At 38.8% G+C, this 21,421-nt stretch overlaps 2 protein-coding genes across 2 annotated transcripts in view; one reads left to right on the top strand and one right to left on the bottom strand.

Annotated features, from left to right (window-relative positions):
• Positions 1 to 17,674, top strand: part of LOC114359583 (glucose-6-phosphate 1-epimerase) — a 26,075-nt gene extending 8,401 nt beyond the window's left edge. The window contains exons 3-8 of the mRNA XM_028314027.1: positions 5,943 to 6,001; positions 8,739 to 8,895; positions 9,437 to 9,617; positions 11,197 to 11,353; positions 12,427 to 12,578; positions 15,207 to 17,674. Coding sequence (XP_028169828.1) covers positions 5,943 to 6,001; positions 8,739 to 8,895; positions 9,437 to 9,617; positions 11,197 to 11,353; positions 12,427 to 12,578; positions 15,207 to 15,215 — 715 coding nt within the window. The 3' untranslated portion in view covers positions 15,216 to 17,674. The remainder of the gene's footprint in view (positions 1 to 5,942; positions 6,002 to 8,738; positions 8,896 to 9,436; positions 9,618 to 11,196; positions 11,354 to 12,426; positions 12,579 to 15,206) is intronic.
• Positions 17,278 to 21,421, bottom strand: mRpS31 (mitochondrial ribosomal protein S31). The gene is made up of 6 exons (XM_028314026.1): positions 21,312 to 21,421; positions 20,952 to 21,229; positions 20,721 to 20,844; positions 20,280 to 20,456; positions 19,149 to 19,369; positions 17,278 to 18,858 (listed from the first exon to the last, which is right to left on the bottom strand). The coding sequence occupies exons 1-6, from the start codon at positions 21,320 to 21,322 to the stop codon at positions 18,596 to 18,598; spliced, it is 1,074 nt and encodes a 357-aa protein (XP_028169827.1). The 5' UTR covers positions 21,323 to 21,421; the 3' UTR covers positions 17,278 to 18,595.

Genomic DNA, 21,421 nt, shown 5'->3' with positions numbered 1-21,421 from the left:
GACAAACTACGTCCGCGCGTCTGCGATAAGCAAATAATTTGTAATGCTAAGTTGTGGACGTTATCTAAAGTTATGATGAAGGGTAAATATATTTCTGTCAAGTCCAAAGTAATTGGTATCTTTTTATCAAGAAAACTTTGCGAGTATATCTTGTCGCGGTGGAAACTTTTGGGAAACTCCCCTATGAGTTTACATCCTGTAAATCAAATTAAATGTTTTGATTTGTTATGTTGTCTCTCTCTATTATTTTTATTTTTGCCATTATTCCGAACTTGGATAGGTTGTAAGTAACTGTTACAAGAGAAGGTTAGGTACTAAAATAGATTAGTAGATCAAACTTTTAAAACAAAACTTGCCTTGCCCTTTTCCCTTTTCTATGAAAATAACTCTCTATGTGTTTTCTTTGTCTATCTTTTTTGTCCACAAAGTTTTTATAACACGTTTTGATGCACTCGTCACAAACTGAAAGGTGATAAATACCAATATACGGTCCCATTAGTACGTGCCGAGAATTTTTAATTAAGCTCAATATAATTATCCTTTTTTATTTATACTCCCTAATAGGTTATTATTACAGAAGGCAAAGCGAGCGCGTTGCATTATTAATTTCAAGTTAAGGTCAGATATAACGCATGATTGTAATCGCTAAAGTTGTATTAACAAATTACATGTTCATTATTGTGGAACCGCGTGTTATTAGATTTGCGTTTCTGTTCCGAACCGCTAATGGACAAGGAAGTTTCGAGTGCTTATCAATCAAAAATAATTCCGCAAGGATACATACTGTTGAGATAATTTTGAGGCAGAGTATTTATTTTTCAATTAAGTTTACCTGATGATTAATCAGAAAAATAGCTCTACTCTGGGAGTCGTGTTTTTGATGATCCTGTAGTCTACTTAAATTATGTATTACAAAACTATTTAACCTATACTGATTATTAAGACGTAAATAGTGATGGCATTTTTCTTAGTATGGTCGCTTTTTAACGGGTATCCCTAATTCTGGAACTAAGTCCTATTTAATTCCATTGAAGAGAGCTTTTATCTCGGGACTAATTTCTCGAACATTGCCTTTTAGTAATTTTCAGACAAATCTACATCTCAGGTATAAATAGGACACTAAAAGAAGCATGCATAATGATATTGTAATGTAAAATTATTGTAAATGATACATGATTCTTGGTTATCAAGAGGTAGAGTCACAAGCAGCGAACTGAGGTTAATTTTAATTTATTCAAGTAATTCGATATAAGTCATATTGAGTCTTTGTGCTTATTAATGGGTAAATAACATGGGTACATTCTAGAATAGATGAAATCTTGAGATTGTTTATCAATATCTAGGACTTCCTTTGAGTTTGAATCTCGTTTCACTTTCAGAATGAGCTTGGACTCGATTCTGAGTTTGGTGAATTTGAATAGTTGCCCAAGATCGATATTAGCATTATGATATCGACATTCGATAATTTGAATCATTCCTGTGGAGGATATTACGAAATGGGTAGACGGCACGTGCAACTCGCTGCGCCCACGCTTCCGACGGATTATCATAGATTACACGCAGGCAGAAAAGTGTTTGTTCCATGCTGATTGCTGTGAGATTGTCTTATTGCGTTAGGTAAGTGATGGGGCGCGATGCAATTTCAAATCATCATTGATTGTTGATCCTGTTGTAGGAAGAAGTATAAACAAAATTCAAAAGTATCATAAAGCTTGAAAATAATTTCTTTTCATTTGTCAGAAGAACGTTTTTCTATCAAGGAAGTATAATAGCTGATATTGTGCTTTTTAACTACAATTTTTTTAACTGTTTTTATGTTTTGCGTAGTAACAAAAGGTTTTGCAAAAATTTGACAAAAACGTAAAACATAAGTACATACCTATAAACAATATACAAACTGAAAACATTTTTCTATGACTACAAAAGTAAAACGTAGGTACGCCGCAATCGTATCCTACCTATTGTTCCATTACTGTTGCAGACACATGGTTCATTTTCTCATATCAGATTCAAACGAGAAGACAACGGGCTTTTGTTTTTTCCCGTAAAATTAACATTTTGCAGTAGAGAACGGTTCTAATGAATGTCCTCACCGCGGGGAGTGCCGTCCCTCGGGCGAGGCTGCGGGCAGATGGGTCACAACGTGCCCATTTCGGGTGGACATGCCTGATTAAATACTCCTTTTTCTATGCAATACCAACGTTTCAACTTTATACATGTATTTGTCCATTTTTTACTACATATAAATTAATCACAGAAGATAAGTAAGAAATGAGTTACAAATAACTTCGGGCCATAAAAAAGCGATATTTTTATATGTAGCGTTAATATTTTAATAGGTAATATTAAAGCGCAAATTAAGCTTTTAAGTTTTTACTTTTTATATTTTACCTTAATTACTCTCAAGTGTAATGTTTATTCCATTAACTTTTCAAAAATAATAAAATTGCACCCATTCATTCGATATGAGAAAAAGAAAAATGAGAATGTACGCGAGATGCCTCCGCGTTGCGAAGATAACTGTTTATATAAATTGATCTTAATTTTATGTCATATCGCGATCGTGAGTAAAGTGCCGGTTATTAAACAGTAGCAAACTATTGGCCTTATAAAATAAGACTACCATTAATATCGGCGGTGGTTTTTATTTCGTTTTTCGCAGACCCGTTCCGAGCAGGAGGTACACATGTAGAGTTAATTAAAGGATAGGTTTGTATGTTGAACTTGCCCCGGGGTGACTTCTAAAATGATCTAATTGTGCCTCGCAGTGTCCCCAGTCTACGCCCTTTAATTTGTCCATCCTCACCCGCTTTTATTCGCGTTTTTTTTCATCAAACCGGTTTACTGTCTTTTCTTAATATGTCAAATGGAACACGCTTCAAGTCATTATCTTGATAGCGCTTCAAATAGCTTCTAGTAAGTTTTTGTGCAGCCTAAGCAACTAAGCAGCTTTTTTCACTTGTCCATTGGTTAAATAATTAGTGGATTCATTAACCACAGGGAAGAGTGTTTATTGAACACCACTTTTTCTCGTTAGTTTGTAACTATGTGCTGCCAGCTACCGCTTATCAGTAGCCCTTTTTGTAGCGCGAATGCCAATATTCCAGTCTTTTTATGCATGAACTTTATTAAGGCGACAGAAAAAACTAGTTAATTTTACATTTTTATTGACGCTAGCATTGTTTTTAAATTACTTCAATAATTTCCCGGCAACGCCCGCGAGCGTGCACTTCGCTGAACCAATATTAATGAAATACCATTCATGGGCATAACAGGTAGCTGGCTGTTTATAATACTACAGTATAAAGTAATTACAAACTTATCGTGGCCGGTAGCCGGCGCGGGCGCATCGCGCGGCGAGAGCGCTCCCGGGGTGCGGTGACGCGGCGACAATGTTCTCACTGAGCAGCACCGCGTCTGTTCAACTCTAATAATGAAAGTCGAGAACAATGAGCTTGGGTGGGACCCGAGAAACTATTGCAACTCATATAGTTTTTGCGGAACGCTGTCGATGCGCTTAACGCGCCATCCCCAATAACGGATTAGTTGATGATCGTGTTAACGAGGAATTATTTAAATTTTAGCAATTAGGCACAGATTGTAAGAAATTTTCCCAGAAGAAATATCTGCAGAATGTAGGCTATTTATTTATTTATTGATCAACTTAAACAATGCTGTCATATCGGGCGCTTGTTTGCTAGAGTGCTACTTTACTACGAGAGCAATGTAGATTTTGAGCCTATTTTCTCAGACAGTAACGCTTATCAGCATCTGCTGAACCATTATAAAATTACCACATATATAGGTGGATATTTTCACCGAGCTTAATTGGTTTTCAATTGACGAATCCGCCCAAAGGTGGACACCGAAAAACTGAATTGAGACGATTATTGAGAGAAAGCAATTGGCGTCGAAGTTATATTTATTGTCGCTATTTGTCTGGTCACAGAATGGCTCGAAACGAGTTTGCCGAGGTAAAAACTCGGCTGGTGCCAAACCGGGAATGTATCGGGCTCGGCGACAGTTCATGAAGGAATTTCATCCGGAATCTCTAATTAAAAGTTTATCTAGCCCCGTCCGTCTGTCTCGCCGGACGGGAGGCGTTCAAGGACCGCTTGCCTGACTTATAGAATACGATTAAGTTTTTAAATTCTTACTGTGTAATTAATTGGATTTTAAGAATGGGTACTAACACAAACTTTACAACAAGGTGCAGTATAAAATCAAAAATCTCTCATCTCAGTAGTGGCTCGTAATACTTGTTATTATTACGCAATTCGAATACCTACTTGTCTGACTGACTTGTCATTTGTGACAGCAAAATAAAATAAACCAATGAATTATTAACGCATACAAAGTAGTAAGTTAACTGTTGTAATGAACAGTTGCTAACAAATTACTGCAGACCTTTGCTCGACATTCTGATTATCATACCGTACAAATTAAAAATTTCCAGTATTGAAGAATATACTTGTCAGACGTATTTATGGGGGCTTGAGGCATCGGAATTTGTATAATTTTCTACTTGGACGGCTTCCTTCGATCTACAAAGTTATTTCGATAGGGTTCTTTCCACCGCGGTCTGCGATCTAAAATAAACGCGTCTGCTTCAAATATTCCTTTAACGGCCACCAGCTTAAGAGGGGTTGCCACCATATAAGGCGTTCATAAGGTGGCTAAATGACATTACAGCCTCTGCCATTCGTTACGTCCTGGCATACTCCATTTATATGCCATTTTTACAAACAAGACGACGACAGTGTAATGCTATGTGATGTCGTAATATCATTATTTATTGCAACTCGGCCCATTAATTGTTTATATAGGGCCTTTTAGTAATCCATGTTAATCCTTGAACACGGCTTATGCTAACGTGGGAGTTATTATGACTTATTTATTGCATTACTACAATCGGTAAGGCTTTGCATATCTAGATCCTTAATCGATTCCCTTGGATGTCTTAAGTTTTAGATTACGCATAAACTTGGCAAACGTGGGCACACTCTACCTTATCTTGGCCTATCGTAAAATCTGATTAAGCTAATGTTACTTGAAATGGGTTTGGAATAGATGGCAAGTTCGTTGATAATGATTCGAATTTTGTGATGCCAATCACACGTTTCTGGTCGGACATTTGGTCCGCCTGATGTGTCATCGGATGATGGGCTGCCATCAACTGGCCGTCAGCGGCCGATGTCCACTCGCCTCAAACTCCGAAATGCTAAAAATGGCATAAATAATTTATACGTGGCTTGCTCGAGCTCGGTTTTTGTCGCGTCCGACCTGTCCACTGATGCATTTATAATATAAGGGTGCTTTTTGCATTGTGCCGGGGCCGCGTAGGAATGCAACCGCTAAAATTGATCTTGTTTCAAACGTGAGCTGGAGTAGTAATGCTCCTAGCTGATGCTCGCATGCGGTCGGGTCGATCGCTTGTGGTTCTAGATGCCTGGCTAATGTGGCGCCGTAATAGTGCTACGAATTACGATTGTATAACGTGTATACAGCGTTAGTTACGCTCGGTAGCGTTTACGCTTTATGCATGACAGATGCTAAACGAATGTCCTGACATGTCATCTAGGCATCAGACAGAAAGTTAAAGTCAAACTAGATTCTGAAATTTGACGATAGGGGTGTAATGGAATGATATGGAAATAGAGACTAGAACATTCTAAGGTCCTTTCTTTTACGTGTTGGACTGATGACTTTGCCAAGGACAACACAGAATTTAACTAGAACTTCTACGATGGATAAAACCACTCTGCATTAAAGAGCAAGACTGCAAGACCACAGCGTTCTTTATTGTAGAGCCGATGTGGTGATTAATACCAATCGTCTTAGCGATGATTGATTCAAACGACGTCAACCTTTGCCCCTCAAAACTCCAAGGAATTTCTTTTAATTACAGAGCTGTTAATTGAAGTGTATTTTGTCTTTTGCAGCAAGCAGGCGGTATTCGATGGCAAGCGCGCGATACGGGGAGGGATACCATTCGTATTTCGTAAGTATCAACCCTGATTCGCATTGTGCTTCCCGCATGCGATCCCTGCATGTTAAATCGGACTAAACACTTATTATCAACTTGCTTATGTTGAGAATGTATTAAGATAATTCCAGAAAAAGCTTTGAAATTGTTGTAGGTAGGTAGCTGCTTTGCCCAAATTTTGGGCAAATAAACTAAATAATGTCTTATTTCTTTGTCTTATAAAGGCGTTTAATTCAGATGTCATAAAATTGAAATTAATGAAATAACGGATAATGAGATGAAAATGCATGTGCACTAGGACCGGTTAACGCTTCTTTACAAACAAGCTTTTATACCTACTTAAGTAAAATCGATAAAATGTTAATACAATACTTTTTTGAATTTTCTTTTATGTTCGCATTACCGTGATGAGATTGACGACATTATAGCTATAGCACACGTAATTATAAAGCAAGCTTATTGAATAACCCGCGAATGTTCACGAGCAGGATAAACCCGCATAATGAACAAAAAATGCGAATAAAGTCTCCTGACAGGTTTGCGGTATTAAAACCGAATAGATTTCGCTAGAATACAATTTTCAATCAACTGCTCATCATTATAATGTCGGATTATAACATTCAGTTTTTTTTAGGAAATAACACCGGTTTATAAAGTAAAATAGCTGCTAGTGTTTACCAGCGGCTCTGCTTGGGTTTATACGGTTTTTCATTTATGTAAATATGTATCTGAGTTTATGTATTTGTCTGAATATAAGTAGCCGATTGATTATACGAAAAGCAGTACGTTGGCACTTGGGAATATAGTATTGTGTCAGTAAAAAACATACGTACCTCTACAAGCAAAGTATATTTTTATATTTAATGCCTACATACAAAACATGTTCATAATATTAGTAAAGATATATTCGCAAACGCCTTGTAAACATTACCCATAAGTGTATTGTAATGCATCGTTCAGGCTGAAAGTAGGTACCTACCTTCGTTCCCAAATTCAAATATTCTGACGCATAGTCTGTATAATGTGATCTCTTTACGGAGTATTTTCTTTTAAACGCGGCCGTATTTTTATGGTAAACGTATTTTTGCAATTCGAGTTGCGACTTGCGATGCAATGTTGCCACATTTTGGTAAAAAACTGAGGAAAATGGTGTTTACATCGTTAAATTTATGCGGAGCCTATGTATTGGTGAGTTAAGCGCCGCGTGAGGTCTGGTTTTCACCAAGGTGGAGCGGAGTGAAGCAGAGCGGAGAAGTGTCAGGCGTCGCAGAGCGGAGCGGAGAGGAGTAATAGAAATCATCATCATCATTTCAGCCATAGGACGTCCACTGCTGAACATAGGCCTCCCTCAATGCTTTTCACGTTGATCGATTGGTAGCGGCTTGCGTCCAGCGCTTCCCTGCTGCCTTTACGATGTCGTCGGTCCACCTTGTGGGTGGACGTCCCACGCTGCGTTTTCCGGTACGCGGCCTCCATTCGAACCTTGCTGCCCCATCGGCCGTCAGTTCTGCGTACTATGTGCCCTGCCCATTGCCACTTCAGCTTGCTAATCCGTCGGGCTATGTCAGCGACTTTAGTTCGTTTACTGTACTGTACGTAATGGAAATAATGAAATATGATTGCTCATTCAAAACACTTCTCCGCTCTGCTCCGCCTCGGTGGAAACCAGGCTTGAGACGGGCGTAAGTCAGTCCTACGCGATGCCCAAAACGGTCTACTGAAGGCTTTGGAATGTATGTGGGCTGCTTTCCATTTCTTCCCACTGAAGATTAATGGAAAAAATCTATTTTTAACATCAGACGTTATTGATTTTGGGCATGATTTTGTAAATTTTCCATTCATTCCTGTTAAAATATTGTGAAACAAATCTTTACGTTTAGATTTGTACTAACTAAAATCAGAAAGATGTTGGCTGATACTTGGAGACATCTAGTTCATCTTGAATTGTAGCCTTTATATTAGTGACTTTACCTTTTTGGCTGCACCGACTTTTCGTAGACTATTAGGAAATTTAATCCACCATTAATGTTATAATATTATCCTAGAGGAATGGTTCCTAACGGACATGGTACTGGTCGAAATGAATCCTTAAAATATATCAAACAAAAAATGAATAGAAATGAGAATTGCTTTTTATGATTTTCTGTAGTTTTACACACATGAATCATCGTCAGGTCATTAAACCCTGCAGAGCAACCCTTTCTGATTTGCAAGAGGCAAATAGTTATAGTAAAGGCCTGCACCTAAATATTTAAGAAACAGTGACTGATGCCCGTTTTCACCATCAATCCCTAATTTCTAAGTGACACCAATGGTATCACATAACGGGAATTTTGTTTTCATAGGGGTCACGTAAAAATTAAGGATTGATGGTGAAAACGGGCATGACTTTCTTGAGCTGCTTCTTCTCAGCACTGGGCCCCTTTATTGTCTCGAAGCAGTGGTAGGGTTAATACAAAAGCGTGTATTTGCAAAAATGAATTAGTTTTATGAGTTTTTATAAACAATAGCCTTCCGCCCGCGGCTTCGCCCGCGTGAAAACATGTTTTCCCGGAAATTATTCGAATTTTTCTCGCCGTAAAAACCATCCTTGGACTTCGACTTCGACGAACATTAAAAAAAAAGAATTGGTAAAATTGGTTCAGGCGTTGTTGAGTTTTGCGCTTACTAACACATTTTGCGATTCATTTTTATATTGTAGACGATGATAAGTTTAAAAAATGCACTAACGGGTCCGGCAAACCTTCCACAGCTCAGTTCGGGCAATGGGCGTTCGGGCCGCAGCACGGCTTCGCGCGGGTGGCGCGCTGGCACGTGGAAAAGATGCCCGAGCGGCTGCCCAGCGGCGACGTCGAGGCCGTCTTCAGCCTCATGGATGACGACTTCACGCACTCCATGTGGCACTTCCAGTAAGTGATGACAGGGAACTACATTTTAAGATTTTTAAGGACGTTTTTGTAGTCTTCACTGCGCCAAGTAGCGAAGTGAGTCCCGTCTTTAGATAGCTTCACGCGCTATATGGTGCACTGTCAGTTAGCGATGACAAGGAACTACATTATAAGGATGTTTTTGTAGTCTTTACTGCGCCCACCGGCGACGTGGTCATCTTCAGAAGCCTCAGACTCAGTGATGAAAAAGATCATGTGGCACTTCCAGTAAAAGCTGACTGTTGACTTTATTGCAAACTGTCTAACTAACTAAACTTTCAAAAAATAAGCTTTGTAAATATTATCTTTGATAGCTCATATCGCTGCGACAAAACATAGGACCCGTCCTCGCTGGCCAGTGCGAACAATAATCGATCAACTAATAATATTATGTATCTCTTTTATTTTATTGACACGGGATCATAATATCTTTTGTTTCTTGAGCGCGAAAATAGCTGATAATCTCATCGGTTTTCTCGTCTGCGCTGGGACAATTAAGTGGCTAAACCTGTCACCATTCCAGGTTCAGACTGACGTACCGGCTGATCCTGCGCGAGAAAGAGTTGCACTTCAACATCGGCGTGTACAACCCGAGCAAGGAGCTGACGTTCAGCTGCCAGCTGCTGCTGCACACCTACTTCAAGGTGCCCGACGTGCGCCGCTGTCAGATCACCGGCATGCACGGATGCATGTTCATAGACAAGGTATACCTTCGATACACTAAGGGCGCTTTCAATTTAGATGCTACGTGCCGACTGCCTGCTGTGCATTTGCAAGACAGCACACTTAGGCCAGTAGAATTAAACACAAAAATGAATTAAATCGGAAATAATTCCTACTAAAGATTTTAGTGCTTTAATGGCTTTATTAGTTGCCCATAAAGACTCTCCTAGGTTTTCGACTTCGACGGAGTTGTGCTTAAGTGGTGGGGGCCTCCGAAAGAGGCCTTTTTCGGTTTTCCGGTTATACCGCGTAAAGGACTTACCCTATCGAAAAGTGGTCTTCCTGACGGTTGAAGGGCATTTAATCCTGCATTAAATAAGACCAAATTCATATGTTTTGAACAAACCGTTCTCGTGCAAATGTTCGGCAAAGTAGAAAATATGTGTATAATTAATGACCCTCGCCACGTCCAATGGCTCGTTACCCGCAGGCTAATTCTACTGGCCTAACTAACATATTGGTAATTGTCGATTTTATTTCGACACAGTTGTCATACAATTTACCGTGTGCCGTCTTGCAAACGCACGGCAGACGCGCAGCTGGCGTCCGGCACGAAGCCTCTAAATTGGAAGCCCTAACGTAATACGTCTTTTCAGACCATTTTTTAGCGTCAAACAATTTGTGACGCCCAGTATCCAAAAAGTTCTTGACACGTCTTTGTTACAGTTAGTTACTGTTGTAATAAGGTTGTGTTGTTAACTTTTTGGCCACTTTGGGTGTCACGAACTATATGATGCCGATAGTACGTGAACACCAGTGGTTACGTAGAGCTCTCCCTGCTAGACGGGGCTTACCCACTAAGACATGACGGTGTCCTCTTAAGTCTATTGGGACGGGACCGCGAGTTATTGTCAGAGCTTGGCATTCTTTCTCGGCTCCGCCCCAATGCTTTTTCAGACCATAACTCTACCATTTACGCCTACCTAAAGAAACACCTGGCTAGGAATAGTTATGGAGCATGCATGCCGCATGCTATAGTGAGGCGCACAGGATTGGCTGTGTTCATTGTAATCCCGTTGACACTTATCGTATAGAATGGATATACGGGAGGTGCCAAGTATTTTTCAGGACTTGAAAGAAAGAAAGAAAGAAAATCATTTATTTTGGTTCAAACATAAAATTAACACACAGTTCGATGTAAACTAATGTAAAGGGAGTTAGAACCAAAAATGGCCACCGCTCGGCATGTGTCATGCGCTGAGGTAGGATCTAGCTGTTATTCTGCGGAAGCCATTGTTGGAGAGAGCGGCAGCAATACTTACGGCGTGTATTGCTTCAAACATTAAAACATTCAAAGAACACAAATGAGACAAAACACAAAAAATAAATACAAACAAAAGAAAAAACTAAACCAAAAATATAATAAATAAAAATACAAACACCTCCATAAAACAATATAGATGCCCAACATTGAACCGTCCCAGCTATGACTAGTGTAGTGATGTAATTATTTTTATACCCTTTGATATTCAGTTTAAATCAATATTGTAACATGAACGATAATGTTTGAAATCAATATAGTTCCAACATGAACAATAACGTCAAACTTGGTGTCCGCAGACGCGGGAAGGCACGGTGTACCAGGAGACGCGCGAGGTGGTGACCATCAACGAGTGGACGGACCGCATCTACCAGAACACCATGCAGGAGCACATCATCACCAACGTCGTCAGCGGCCGCAAGATGCGGATACAGAAGTATAACTTCCCTGACACAGGTAAGTTACTATTGTTATAGACACACACATATTATGTATAGATAAAATGATCAACTGATATTGTGCCCATGATTAAATTAATAAAATTAAATGTCAAAATGTTCAATGTTCTTGTAGTCCAGTCAATAAAGAGTTTTTTTGGATATTTTTACCTTGATGCATTTAAACACGTGTTCACGTTAGCTATTATACAATAAGACGCTTGTTTGAATAAATCCGAAGACATTTTAACTTCAGATCATTTTAACCATTGCTCATTTCGACGTTCATACTTTTTGCCACACTAACAGCCGGTCCGTATGGACATTTTGACACCTGCACATTCCAACCGTTGAGCCATTTTTCGCATTGACTACCGACTCCCAGAATGGAGTCACGTTAACGCCAAAAATAATTCTACTCCGTGATCGTGTGCATTTCATAAGACTAGCTTTTGAATTTTTTGTTTGTCATTCTCATTAATTGACTACATACAGCCCCTAAGTCACTCAGGAACAGCCAGACTTGTTACAAAAAAGGTACCTGTTTATAATATAAAACAATGTAATAGCACAGCGCTTGGTGTGGATACTCTGATAATAATCAGAGTATCTTGCATTCCATCTTGTGATTGGAAATTGGAATGACAAATGACGAAAGTTCTAGAGCACACACTTGCGTAGTCTATATTATAAAAACTGCGGCGGTATAAACTGCGAAGCTCGGAATCTACTAAACGCTACGTTTATTAAACCTATTTATTCAAAGATAGAATTCGTTAGTTATACACTTTTGCATGCGTTCAAACCAGTTTTTAAAACATTTATTCCACACCGAAGTGGGGGTAGTCAAAATGGCCGATTTGTATTACTTATTTTTTCAACATTTTGTAGTGCATCAAAATATACACAGCTCCCGTGCCAATAATGTGAACTCACACTTTCAACCAATATCATTGTGAGACAAATAGCCCAACTGCAACAGTGTCAATCTCGGACTGCTTAGATAAGCTAAATATGTTTGCGCCCAGATGAACGGGTTAACTGGAACTTATTAGTAACTTGTGCATAAAACTGTAATGTCTTGTTCCTCAGTGATCTGGAACCCCTGGGCCGAGTACGCGAAAGAGATCCCAGACTTCGGCGACGACGAATTTCCAAACATGGTGTGCGTGGAGGCCGGCCGCGTGGCCGCGCCCATCGTGCTGCTGCCCGGCACCGCCTTCGAGGCCAGCCAGATCCTGCAGGTTTGTGCACCTTAGGGTAAACGACATAAGGTTCAATATTGTGAAGTACTCAGAGATAAGTTAAGGAAGGTTTTTGTTTGACGCGACTCTTAAATTTTTAAATACAAGTGTTCGTGCTGCTGCCCGGCACCGCCTTCGAAGCCAGCCAGATCCTGCAGGTATTATGCACCTTACAGCGAACAAGTTAAGGTCCAATATTGCAGGGCATTTGGAGTTGCGTTAAGGAAGGTTTTAGCCTGACTCCAAACGTTAGTGCTGCTGCCCGTCACCGCCTTCGAGGCCAGCCAGATCCTGCAGGTATTATGCACCTTACAGCGAACAAGTTAAGGTCCAATATTGCAGGGCACTTGGAGTTGCGTTAAGGCAGGTTTTTGCTTGACGCGACTCCCAAATTCTTGTCACGCTGCTGCTCGGCACCGCCTTCGAGGCCAGCCAGATCCTGCAGGTATTATGCACCTTACAGCGAACAAGTTAAGGTCCAATATTGCAGGGCACTTGGTGTTATGTTAAGGCAAGTTTTTGCTTGACTCCAAATATTCGTGTTACTGCTCGGCACCGCCTTCGAGGCCAGCCAGATCCTGCAGGTATTGTGCACTTTAGAGCGAACAAGTTAAGGTCCAATATTGCAGTGCATTTGGAGTTACATTAAGGGCGGTTTTTGCTTGACGCGATTCTGAGTGTTTGCGAAGCCAGCTAGATCCTGCAGGTGTAGTACACCTTAGGCCTTAGAGTGAACAAATTAAGTTTCAATCTTGCAGCGCAGTTGGAAGTACGTTAAAGCAGATTTTAACTTGACTCCAAATGTTAGTGCTATTGCCCGGCACCGCCTTCGAGGCCAGCCAGATCCTACAGGTATTGTGCACCTTAGGGTAACGATATAAGGTTCAATATTGTGAAGTACTTGGAGTTACGTTAAGGAGGTTTTAGCCTGACTCCAAACGTTAGTGCTGCTGCTCGTCACCGCCTTTGAGGCCAGCCAGATCCTACAGGTATTGTGCACTTTAGAGCAAACGACATAAGGTTCAATATTGCAGGGCATTTGGAGTTGCGTTAAGGCAGGTTTTTGCTTGACGCGACTCCCAAATTCTTGTCACGCTGCTCGGCACCGCCTTCGAGGCCAGCCAGATTCTGCAGGTTTGTGCACCTTACAGCGAACAAGTTAAGGTTCAATATTGCAGGGCACTTGGTGTTATGTTAAGGCAAGTTTTTGCTTGACTCCAAATATTCGTGTTACTGCCCGGCACTACCTTCGAGGCCAGCCAGATCCTGCAGGTATTATGCACCTTACAGCGAACAAGTTAAGGTCCAATATTGCAGGGCATTTGGAGTTGCGTTAAGGCAGGTTTTTGCTTGACGCGACTCCCAAATTCTTGTCACGCTGCTCGGCACCGCCTTCGAGGCCAGCCAGATCCTGCAGGTATGTGCACCTTAGGGTAAACGACATAAAGTTCAATATTGTTAAGTACTTGAAGATACGTTAAGGAAGGTTTTTGCTTGACGCAACTGTCACTTTTTTTGTGGTTTCTCGAATAAATATTTGTGTTGTTGCCCGGCACCGCCTTCGAGGCCAGCCAGATCCTGCAGGTATGTGCACCTTAGAGCAAACGACATAAAGTTCAATATTGCAGTGCATTTGGAGTTATGTTAAGGCAGGTTTTTGCTTGACGCGATTCTGAGTGTTTGCGAAGCCAGCTAGATCCTGCAGGTGTTGTGCACCTTAGGGTAAACGACATGAGGTTCAATATCGCAATGCACTTGGAGTTACATTAAGGGCGGTTTTTGCTTGACGCGATTCTGAGTGTTTGCGAAGCCAGCTAGATCCTGCAGGTGTAGTACACCTTAGGCCTTAGAGTGAACAAATTAAGTTTCAATCTTGCAGCGCAGTTGGAAGTAAGGTTCATTATTGTAGGGCATTGAGTTGCGTTAAGGCAGGTTTTTGCTTGACGCGACTCCCAAATTCTTGTCACGCTGCTGCTCGGCACCGCCTTCGAGGCCAGCCAGATCCTGCAGGTATTGTGCACTTTAGAGCGAACAAGTTAAGGTCCAATATTGCAATGCACTTGGTGTTATGTTAAGGCAAGTTTTTGCTTGACTCCAAAAGTCCAAATATTCGTGTTACTGCCCGGCACCGCCTTCGAGGCCAGCCAGATCCTGCAGGTATTGTGCACTTTAAGTTCTACACTTTAAGGTTCAGTATTGTGAAGTACTCGGAGATACATTAAGGCGAATTTTTGCTTGACTACGCGCTACTGTGCTACGCTTTCGAGGCCAGCCAGATCCTGCAGGTATTGTGCACCTTAGGTTGTACGAGTTAGGGTTCAATATTGCAATGCACTTGGAGTTGCGATAAGGCAGGTTTTTTCTTGACGCGACTCCCAAATTTTTGTTTTGCTGCCGCTACCCGGCACCGCCTTCGAGGCCAGCCAGATCCTGCAGGTATTGTGCACCTAAAGTTCTACAGCTTAAGGTTCAATATTGCAGTGCACTTGATTACGTTAAGGCAGGTTTTTGCCTGACGCTCCTCTCAAATGTTACTGGAACTCCAGACCTACAGTACTTAATCTACGTTCTAAGTTCCTTTACATACGTTTAAGAATACTAAATATATGTTTATTGTTGTTGTTTCAGGTGATGTAAGCGGCTAGTGCCGTGAGTCCGCAGCCGTCCACTCGACCGTGTCAATTCAAAAGTAAACGACTCAACCGAATATTGAACGCAACATTGAGGTATTGTGCTGCACTACAACTGATGTCAAACATTACTTGTACAAACATGTCCGACCTGCAAAGATTCCCAAAAAATTTCAATTTAAAAAGACCGCTGTAGAAGCATTTTATGTCAATTATTATAAATTCACAATATTATTTTAAGGTTGTTTACAAAATACTTTATTTGCAGCCTTGTACCTTACCTCTAGAACAGAAGAAATAGCATGCCTTTTCAGTTATAGACAATTTTGGAATCACATAACAACACTTACGGCATTGCTATGCGAGTTCTAGTACACAAATCGGTGGTGTATGAATGAATATCAGTTTAACAACAGTCCATTGTTTAATACCTCTCACCAAATTATTGCAATAATATTTGTACTAAATAATAAAAAAATGAGCATAATGTTTTTTAGAATTTCGACTAAATTGACGTGTCGGTGATTCACAAATTGACCTCTAAGTTTATCTTTTGGTTATAATGTTAATACAGGAATACAATGATCGTACAAAGGCGACGTTTTAGCGTGGTTGTTACTAATTTTAGTTTTATTGACTCGATTTTTACAAACACTACAAAGTTACAAACTACTATTATTTTTATAATAATAACAATGCATTTTAATTCATAATAAGAGGTGTGTAGCATACATATCTATGACGTACCGATAATAGCAGGAAGGAATCATTTAACTTAAATAATAATGCTGTCGACGTATTCCTATAGTTTTACATAATTATCATTCCCTTTGTACAATAATTAGTTATTTACAAGTTTTATAGTGAGTAATTACAATATAATGTTGCTATGAGTAGAATAGTATTCTTTATTAGATATATCTTAAACCTAGCTATTGTGTTCACAAACTTGGGCCAGAAAATTAACACAGATAAATAAATATCGCGTTTACACTTAAAATATTTTGCTTCTACTGACCATCGATTTCTGTTTAAAATATGCCGAGATCAGTGCCTGCATTAAAAATCTGCTTCTTTTAAATTGAATGTAAATGCTATCTTTACAGTGATTTTGTCAAGCTTTTTGCTTTAAGAAATCTTAAATTCTGTCTTTGATTTTGTGTACACAATAGGTAGTTTAACGTGTATTGATCCGAAGTTCGTTTGATGGGTTATTATTATAATAGGCGAAGCAGACTTGAACAGTCTCTTGTCTCTCTACCGTTTATATGTATATTATATCTTTACATAATATCTTCAGCGAAGGTTCAAAGTAACTAATTAATACATTCCTTAGCTGTGTCGGACTTTTTTAAAGTATAAAAACAATTAGGATGATGTAGGATAAAATCAAGTGATACGATAGATTAGTATTAAATCTTGCCAATCGTCCTACAGTGTGGGAGTTATATAATTAAATTATCTTATTATTTCTTCAATCGGTCTCTGGCTTCCTTCTTGTCTTCCGCTAGTGTTCTTAAATTGGGGTTACATCTATTCTATTATGTATTTCACTTTCGAGTTGTAGGTAATAGGAACATGTTGGTGTTGTTTACTTATGTTTATGTTTGAAACATTGCGTATGTAATTATAAGCTGGTATTATGATTTAATAGATTTTAAAAATCTGATACTACATTTTTTATTTTCTAATTAAAACAATAAACTGTTATAATCTTTAAGGTTTACATAGCTCACTCATAGCACAAATACTCATTTCAATAACTGTAATACTTCCTACTTTGTTATTTTACAGTATGTTTTGTTAATTAGATTTTGAACTTACTGTGTAATGTAATAAGTTTTAATGCAGCTCCATTAAAAGCCTCATTGCGTATCAAGCGTTGCTTCAGTGCGTTTGCTTTTTATTAATGCAAATTTTATAACTAGAAAATTAATGGAATTATTATTATTTCGGCCTCACGACAAACTGCGCAAACGCGCTCAATGAATGCTTGAACGCAAGCGAAACTGTTCAAATAAATACTGTTCAAAACTCGTACTGTGTACATACTTGACATAATTTTGTACAAATTGATGTGATTTTTTACATTTATTTTGATGTTTTTCTTAACTTGAAACATTTTTGGAGGCTTTTAACGTATACGACGATTAATTAATATAAGAATATGTACTTAGATATAATGAGTTCCTTGATTTTTTTACATAATGGACAAAAATGATTGGGTGGGTACTTTTAGTATAATGATACAACATTTTATGATGTCATATCGGCATTAAAGAAGTTTGTAAAAGTTATGTTTTACTTTGTATGTATTTAAAAATAGTCGATACCTAGTAATTCGATGCTCTCTTTGTTAAGCAAACTAAGGGATTTTTATAAATCCGAATGCTAGGATTCGTTTAACGATAGTATGGCGAAAAATAACATCCGTAATATAGGAGGAACTTATACATTTTTCTAGCATGTATGATAAATAAATAACAAACGTGTACTAATGTGTAAGCGAAGAAATGATTCCGAATGGCCGTGGTGCCAACACATCGAATGTTAGCAACGAAGTGTACTTCTAGGTGCAATAAAGTGGAATAATAAGAACATTTGTTTTATTTACTTCCGAATTCTTGTTTGCAGATTAGTTAGAATGCTTTATGTAGATTCAATTAATATTCAGGCCTAATTCAACCACAATCTAAGGCTGTTTTTAATATCATGCGGATTTCGACACGAACGCGGGATTGCCTCGCATGCGTGACACAAACAAGTTTCCTTTTCATACGATATTTAAAAACATCTTAAAAAGTCATCCTAGGCAGGTGGTTTTTCAGGGTTCTACTAATGTAGTCGTTTCGTTAGTCTACCACCACTCGTGGACGACTTATGGTCAGCTGTATCTAAACTAATCCCTAATAGTAAGGAGAGGAAAGTTAAAGTATCACAAGAAGAACACAATCGCGCGGAATGAATTTTGTAAAAAGAAGTGACTGTCGTTTACTTGATCCTTTAAGAGAGATGTTATGAAGTAGGCCCAGGGAGCTTCAACCACTAGGCGCTTTCAAATAAGGGCGTTTTGAAACGGACGTAAGTCGTGCGTTAGTACGACTGCACACTAACTGTTGATATTGTAATTTTTATTCCAAAGCTGTTGTCATAAAATATTCCGTGTGCGGTACTGCAAACGGACGACTAACGTCCGTGTCAAAGCGCCCTTTGAATAACGAATTAATAAAAAGAGTCCAGCTAAAATATTGGGTGCACAGAATTTCCAGCAATAAAAATTGGGCGAAGTTACAATACCACACGGATTGTCTAGGCGTACCTATATTAAAATAAAAGAAAGCTTTTGGTATTATGTACTAACTATAATGTATATCAATGACAATAATTTTATGTGCTAGCCTCGCTAGTCTCCGTCTTCGAGCCCCAAGCTCCAACTTCCGTGAGAACGTCCTTTTTGCTTTCAAAATATTCTTTGTACCAAATGATGTGATCTTTTTTCTCCTGAACAGTATAGAAAGCGTTTTTAGACAATCCGACGCATACTAGCTCCATGAAATGCCTGATGGGGCCCTTCTTTGGGCACCATCCTTCTAGATGTGAGTCCAGGAACACGTGTTCCGAGAAATGGATGCTCTGTTCCTCTTCCAAACCTATAAAAAATATTATTAAATCGATTAAAGTGCACACAGAGGTTACATTTTTAGGTTTCCGTAGCCAAATGGCAAAAAACTGAACCTTTATAGATTCGTCATGTCTGTCCGTCCGTATGTCACAGCCATTTTTTTTATAACATGTTTATGGGTTTCTTTAGTCATATTTAATACTAATGTTATAAATATGAAAGCAACTTAATCTTTCTTGTTTGTTAAAATTAAAGCTTAATATTATTAATTTTTTGAATCTTGTTAAACAGGTGTTATCAAAAAAAATGTTTTCTTACCTTGTTCATTATCTATAGGGAATTTCCAGACTTTCCCCTGTTCTGTCCACAAAATCATCTTCTGGAAGTAATTACTTGGGGGCTGCAGAGTAGACAGGGTGAGTTCTCTCTCCTTCAATGAGTCCCAAACGTCGAGCTTAGTCCCGTAGTTTGTTCCTTTAGCCTTGAAGATGCCCAGGGGTTCTCCACTGAATATATTGACTGACGAAGGCTGAGGAATGCTGTAAAAGTTAACAAAAATATGAAACAAAGAAGTGTGTGACATAGAAAGGTAAGGGTAAGAGTAGGCGCACACTGTTGATTTTTAGTTGGTCGATAGTTGTACCCGATTTTAATTTGTATGAAGAATCGGCCAAATCGAATCGGCGTAGTATGCGCACTCCCATACATGCCCATACTGATCAACTGCCCGACTAAACTATCGGCCGACGAAGAATCAACGGTGTGCGCCTACTCTAAAGGTACATAGTATTAGCAGGCCTGTTCATCTCCGCGAGTTTACATCGAAAACAAAACACGCACGATAGCCCACCTACAGGATACTATTCGACAAGGCCTCACATACGAGCGAACATTGACTCACGCACGCGTATTCTTGTGTATGATGGAAGAAAATAAAGAAAATGGTGTACTAAATACTGTGCAGTATTTAACTGCCTAAATAATAATAAAAACACAGAATGTACTTTTTTAAGTTGCCTCAAGGCACTGAGAGGTAAATAAGTAGTTAATATTATTCATGATAATTCATGCTACATCATGTATTTCCTCCGCCATTTTCCGCAGTTTGGCACCTCACACCACATCATTTTACCGAAGTCAGCCCTATAGCTTCGGCGCAGTGTCGATCACTGACATTTGTCAACAAAATGGTGCTTGACTCTTGAGACAGGCTAAATTACACCATATTGTTAATGGCATTGAGATTGTACTTATTATTATTCTGTGGTATTAGCAAAATATTTTATTTTGTTTAAAGAAAGAACGATCTCATTACATGAAAAAAACTTGATAGTAACAGCAAAAAATCTCCAATCAAATCAAAGTTCAAAGATCAATAGTTCTTTTAATAGTTTTCACAAAGTTAGTCTGAAAACAGTGTGCCTAAATCATTGTCAGAATCAATAATACCTTCTTTTACCATGAGGTCTTTCAGTATCAGCAACCTGCCTTCTCTGAGTAGACTTGGTTTGCTGATTTGTGTTGGGTCTCTCCACAAAACGTCTTACTTGCTGTCCTCTAGTTGGCTTTTGGACTGTGTCATCTTTTTCTGTGTTTCGGTCCACTTTCATGCCAATTAATAGGTCACTAGAAGATGTTAAGGTAAATTAAATAAATGTGAACTAGACATGACAGTAATATCTAGGATTGCAATATAATACTGAATAAATTCTTGCAAAAAATAATGTTTAATGAAGATTCAAACAATTTTAATTTCTTTCAGCTAAGTTTAAATATAAACAATGAATCTTTAAAAACTTCAGAATCATGATGAAAGTTTATCTCTGGCTGCAAATGACCATGCCATATTCCAATTATTAAAATATAACATTCACAAGTATTATTTCCAACCTTAATGTGGTTGAAGATTGGTTGATTTTGCCGAGCACCTTTGAAAGAAGCTCTGCTTCATTTTGTTTGACATCACCACCAATGGCTTGAGCTACTTCTCCAGCTGCTTTGGTTATACTTTCCTCTGAAATGACATCAAGTAAAGATACAATAATATACTTAGTATGAACAAGCCTATAGCAACAATCTGTTTGTTGTTGTTGTTTAATTTATTGGAAGGAGTTTCCATACCAATTTTTTCACTTGTTACTTCTATTTCATCCGCTTTGGGCTTTCGCCACCTGGGAATCTCAGGAGCGGTGGCAAATTTCTCCCGATACTCCTTCTCTGATATCTTAGGTTCGGCCAGCATCTTTTTTAGCAGTTCTTGAATCTTTTCAGTTTCTGAAGAAATCTTTTTCGTTTCTTGCTCTTCTGGCTTATTTTCTGGAGCTTTTCCATCGTTGTCTGACGGTTTATCGGATAAAAAACGAGTTATAAGACGAAAATCTCTCTTTCCTAGTCTTAACCTGAAATATTTTATTTGTGACAGAGTATTGCTGCAATAATGATCTAATATTTATATAGGAAATGTTAAGTATGGCCTTTTACCTGGTTAACATTATTAAAGGTTTTAGTTAAAATTATACCACAACAATATTTCAAGTTTTCTTCAGCTGCTTTTTAGGTTATAAGTTTCGTTCTAATCTGTGGTTAATACG

Source organism: Ostrinia furnacalis, unplaced genomic scaffold (genome assembly GCF_004193835.3).
Source record: "Ostrinia furnacalis isolate ACB-3 unplaced genomic scaffold, ASM419383v2 OfSCF4495, whole genome shotgun sequence".
NCBI classification, from domain to species: Eukaryota; Metazoa; Arthropoda; class Insecta; order Lepidoptera; family Crambidae; genus Ostrinia; species Ostrinia furnacalis.
Note: the sequence above shows the minus strand (reverse complement) of the source record. Positions and strands in the feature narration are given on the sequence as shown.